At 34.4% G+C, this 6,000-nt stretch overlaps 1 protein-coding gene across 1 annotated transcript in view; it reads right to left on the reverse strand.

Annotated features, from left to right (window-relative positions):
* Positions 1 to 5,201, reverse strand: part of Awh (LIM/homeobox protein arrowhead) — a 72,862-nt gene extending 67,661 nt beyond the window's left edge. Inside the window, exon 1 of the mRNA XM_089645841.1 lies at positions 4,923 to 5,201. Within this exon, the coding sequence (XP_089501967.1) occupies positions 4,923 to 4,928 (6 nt within the window). The 5' untranslated portion in view covers positions 4,929 to 5,201. The remainder of the gene's footprint in view (positions 1 to 4,922) is intronic.
* Between the last annotated feature and the right edge of the window lie 799 nt (positions 5,202 to 6,000).

The raw sequence follows: 6,000 nt of genomic DNA on the forward strand, positions 1-6,000 counted from the left end.
TAACATAACTAGCGAAGACCGGTGAAAAATCATGGAATTGTCAGAGAGGCGCTATCGCATGGATCTGGTCAAAACGTGTTCAATATCCTCCCTATCACGCGAGTAGCTGTGCGCGGGGACCGAAGTCAGTAGTTTCCGGTCGTTCGGCGTCGTAGTTTGGAGAGCGTTGGACTAATTGGGCGTTTTGAGACTAATTGAAGGTAAAAATTGGTTCCAATTTCTTATCAATTCAGTATGTCTAAATGTATTACATCAATGGGGATAGTCTCAACTCCCGACAGATCACTTTTAATTTAAGAAAGTGTTTTTTTTTATGTGAAACCGCACCAGAGTCACAACTGCTCCCAACCGTCTCGAGCTAATGAGACTGTGGAATCCCCAATTGGGGTATTTTTTGAGGCTGAAGGTAGTGGGGAGGAGAAGGAAATGGAAAAAAGAAAGGTGAGGAAGTACCCGGCTAGTCAGATCTGGTCACCATACACGGCCAAAACCATTTCAAGCAACGTTTCAATTCTGATTGGTGGTTTGACACCGGGGCGATACTGACAGTATCTTCCACTCTGGAACGTGCAACAATATTATATATTATTTAAATACGACTAATTAATTTGACGACGGAGGCCGTCAAATCTCTCGATTCTCCAATTTTGAAAATGCTGCTTAAATTTAGAGCAAATGTTTTAGAGTTTATTGAACCGTAATTACAAACAAAGTCACATCCGAAATTAATATTTTTTAATTAAACGACTATTTTCAAATAATCAAAGAACAATTCCTACCTGAATTGTAAACCAACACACAGCCTAACTTTATTCATAAATCATTACACGCCACTGTTCTTATCAGGAGAAGGTTCTTTTTTTAAATCATCAATTTTATTATCATCAAGCCGTTTGTTGTTTTAGATACAAATTTTGTGCTTTTTTGCATGTTAGTACTATTACATACTATTTAATTATTGTTACATCTACTTAGTAGGCTCTGCCACACGTACACTTCGGAGCGGCGGTACCACGCGCCACTACAGGCCGTCGCGCTGAAAAATCTCACAATGGACTGCTGAGTATACCTTACTTTCGGATTTTACTTCACTTTATTGGATATTTGTTTTTATTTATATTATTAGGTAGGTACCTACATACTAGGGTACATACTTATATTTAAATAGAGATATTTCAATGATGGAATAAAACAACAATTGAAGTTATAAATATCTTTCAGATGGAGAATCATTAGAGTAGGTATTTCAAAAAAATTGTATTTGGAGAACTTGGTAGATAGGAAGGTCAGCTTTGCAACTTCAAATCATAAAGCAAAGATGGAAACGTAGACATTCGTGTGAAAATACACATTATTTATAGAAGTCATTGCTAAAATTAAGATATTTGAACTGATAAACGGAAGGAAAACGTTTTATTTGCAAAGAGAAACTCCGCCATCCTATTTGAGAAACGTTTAATCTACTCAGGCCTCGGCACGGGTAAGCCACCCAGTGAGGCCAACATTACTGGATTGTACTATGATATGTAAAATATTGTACCAAAATAAAAATAACACTTAGTTAACAAGTGTAGGTAGCATTTTATTTTGCCGGTAGGTACCTTCTCCTCATTATTAGTAGGAAGGTACCTAAATAAATAATACCTAATGTTCTCAAAATATTTTTACACAGAACTACACTCTGACGGTGTTATACGGAGAAAAAAATTAGTATTGGTAATTTAACCCGCTAAAAAAGTGAAAGCAGAACGTTTACGAATGAATTGATAGGTTTCCTGATAAACTTTCAGTAAAATACGAATGTAGGTACTATCACGATATTGAAAAATGTTGTCATAAAAATCGTAATATTTCCGAATTTGGTCTATATATATATATATATATATTATCAAGGCAAATATGCAGGTAACATGTCTTACGATGTATTAGGACTAAAAGTTTATTAGGAAACTGCCTGCAATCTTGTTTTTAACCGGATTATCAATAATTTACAGAGATTATCAATACTCATTTTTCTGCGTTTACTTTACTTTGGGGCATTAATACAACAACAAAAAATAATAGTCAAACAATAAACAATAATAAAATATATTCAGAGTAGAGATTAGAGGCAGGTACGTACGTAGGTATATGAATGAAAAAAATAGTATTTCCAATATAAGGAGCAATTTTAGTCGGTCCTCTCGTGCTCGTTATAACCAAGTTTGACTGTAAAATAAACAATTTTAATAATATTTGTACAGCACGGTTGTGTGTTATTTCACTTGAAGTGCATTTTACAGTACCTAAACTAATTATAAAATATATAAAATCTGGCATGAATAATATATTAATATGGCGTATTTATTGTTAAAATAATCATTCCGCAGAGTACTTTGTATTACAACCGCACAACGTAATTCATTTTCCAATAACACCGGCTACGATTAATTTATGAGAATTTGAACGCCGTTATTATTAATTATTATTATGAGTTATGGCAACTATCTTTTATGGCCGACTTATACTACCTTGATGGCCTCAGTGGTTGAAAGGTTACAATCCTTGGCTAAGATTCCGGAAGTCGCTATAATTCCGCGAATTTGATTAATTTATATTATTTCACAATACATTAAAAATATATATTATATTTGCGGTACGTTTTAGAATGAGGTTTGCTTTCAATGTCAACCTAGTGAAAGAAGATCCCCATTCAGAATGGAAACATTGCTTGAAATGGCTTTAGCCGTATTAGGTGACCAGATCTGAATAACCAGGTAAATACTTTCACGCGTTACTCTCCCCTCCTCCCCCCCAGCCAATACCTTCAACGCCATAAAGCAAACCAATTGGGGATACCAGTCTGACTGGCTCCAGATGGATGGGAGCCAAAGATATTAGAAGAACGAGATATGCTATGTTGGCCGCCGGACCGTAGCCGGAGTACTACCTAATTAGGGTACTTTGAACGGTATCGGGACGTGTACGCACAGAAATCTGTTCTATGTTAGTGCGGATACCTTAGCGCAAGCGAAGATGTGCAGTAGTATTGGTGAACAAAACCGGCGACACTCGGCAAAACAATTCCACTCAGTACGAACTGCGCATAGCACATCTCGTTCTTCTAATATCTTTGATGGGAGCAGTTGGGTGGGACTAAAAAAAATAATTAATATTGTTCATTGTAAAATAACCTACCTACAGTAAGTGAAATATTTTTCATAAATAAGTAGGTACAGCTGTGTTCAAAAAAACTTTCAAGTGTGTAATATAATGTATCTACCTAACTGGGTATTTAGGGAAAAGCATTGTTAAGTACATTATCAAACTATGTCCCAGATCTATAATGAAAATTCTGTAGGAATTACCTATACAGGAATCGACAATATCAATAAAGAGCAGTTAGTTTGCTAACATGTCATGAGGAAAGGATTATAATGTTAAGCATTTTATTAGGATATTTTCACGATCAAAAAACGATGCTAGGAATTTCAAAATTAATTGTACAGAAGATGCTACCTTGATATTATCCCACTCTTAAGTATATACTTAGCTGAATCTACGTACACCAGATACCTACCACTAACTAGGTAACTATTTAAAATAGAAATATGTACTTTTAGATTTTTTCGCGGAAAGACTTTAGTCTGTCCGTGCGTTGATGTTTTTCATGTATTTTTAATAAAATATATTTCAATTAAAAAACTATAGTACCTTCTAACTTAAATCCTTTTTTACAATTCTGATTTCACGGTTAAAATATTTTTTCAAAGCGCGCCAAAATGATAGAAATCTGACAGGGTACGCCTGACGTCATACGTACCTCGGTTTTGACGGTTAATAGTACGGTCAATCACACTCTGGTCAACAAAAATCAAGAAATCCTAATTTAAACATTATTTAAAACCAAAATAACCTTTTTTTAAATAATTAGTTTACCACCTGTGGTAACCCTTGTCCACGCGGTCGACCGACTAGTGAGGGAGCGGTGTAAGATTTATAATGCAAAATTATTTTATGTGAAAACTTTGCCGCTTCATTCAAATTTAAAATATGATTTATTAATTAAATTATAATTAATTACAATAACCACTTAAAATTGAATAAAAAGAAACATATGTTTGTTTTTATTTAATCAGCGTTTGTTGATCTGCATGAAAACATATTTTTTAGCCGTATATTTTTTAGTTCTTCAGATCTTATACTACCGCAGACTCGTGGAAAATTAACACCCGTGGGATATTATAATAATTACAGTATTTGCAAAGCTGAAAGATGAAATATTTGACTCTGTATCATTATATTCAAATCAAATCTTCGATCAAAAAATTACCTTTAGGAATGAACACCGTTAGCAAACTTGAAAAATTAGGAATTCTAAACAAAATAAAATTTAAAATATTGAATTATTAATTGATTAAAATAAAATAACTCTCTGACTAGGTAGGTACTTACCTGATTCAGAATATCAGAAAATTTGAGTTCATTCGAAGTAAATATGAATAAATTCACGTAGGAAAATTTCACTTCACGCACCGACTACCAAATTTACTATTTTTGATAGATTTTTGTCAAAATTCAGTAACATAAGTTCGCTGACAAAAGGGGCATGGCTTTGTACCAAAATAGGTACAAAGACATACCTACTTTGTACCTATTTTGTCAATTGAATTTAAAGAAAGGTAAATTTTTATTTGTAAAATATCGGCATAACACACATACCTACATAAAGATTAATTCGTAAACTACACTTTCCAAGTAAAAAAAATACCTTATAGGCGAAAATAAAAGATTTTTAAACATGTTTTATTTTAAACGGTTCCACTACATTTGCACTTATTTCCTTATTATTTGTTATTATAGCTACTAAATGCTTATTTAGCGGACACCTAATGGAGTAGAAATGCATTATTTTAAATAGAACTGTAGATTCTAAATCATACCTTCATCTCAATTTTGACAGGATACAGCTTAGCGGCTTTGCAGAACCTTAGTAGTAGTAAAACATCAATGTTTTGACAAGTCTATCACCTTTCTCGCAAACTTCATAAATCACAAAATATCACCATCCATAATAACTCACATTTTAAACCGGTGAAACACGAAACGAGAAATGCGACACTAAAAATACATTTTTCGCGGATTGAATATGTATGACGTAGTTATATAATATATATATATATATATATATATATGATACATACAGCTTTTTAACAGACCGTTTATTTAATTTTTCAAGCACAGACCCTATACGCGTGTGCTGCGATTCGATATCTTTACGACAACTGAGCTTTTTCGTCACGAGCTTTGAGCGTGCGCGGCCTAACCCCACTGAGCACCTCCTCTACCATTGGCTGTTGAAAATATCTGGAGATCCCTGGCTTTGCTGCCATTGGTCCAACGTCCTCCGGAGGCGGGACCCTATTTAAATAAAATAATTTTGTTTACATAGGCAAAGCGTTTATAATTCCGATAAAAAGTTTTTTCCATGCGGAAAATTGCGATCGATTTGATGGAAATAGCTTTACGTAGTTGTCTAGTAGTTGTAGTCAATTAACTGAAAGGAAAATTGTAAAGGTACTTAAAATCACATTGAATGCGGTAAATGTAGTTAAAATCATATTAAGTGTTGTAAATGTAGTAAAAATACACATACAATAAGTACCTACCTGTAGATTATTTTAATTGATATTAAGAAAATTACTCGGGACACAATGAGGAAGGATTGGTATTAACTAACTAACTAACTAACCATCACGCCGTTTCCCCGCAGGGGTAGGCAGAGAGAACGGACCGCCAAACAACTCGGTCTTGGCACACACTCCTTGCCTCATTCACATTCATACATCGTCTCATACATACTCTTCTATTGTTCTGACTCTTGACATGGCCCGACTCAAGTATCTGATTCACTTGGTCGTGCCATGTCTTCCTCGGGCGTCCCCGACTTCTGCTACCATTCACATTTGCATCGTATATTCTCCTTACACTCCTTTCTTCGCTGATTCGCTCTATGCCCAA

The sequence above is a fragment of the Hesperophylax consimilis genome, chromosome 23 (assembly GCF_061612785.1).
Source record: "Hesperophylax consimilis isolate HC1 chromosome 23, BYU_Hcon_1.0, whole genome shotgun sequence".
Taxonomy (NCBI): Eukaryota; Metazoa; Arthropoda; class Insecta; order Trichoptera; family Limnephilidae; genus Hesperophylax; species Hesperophylax consimilis.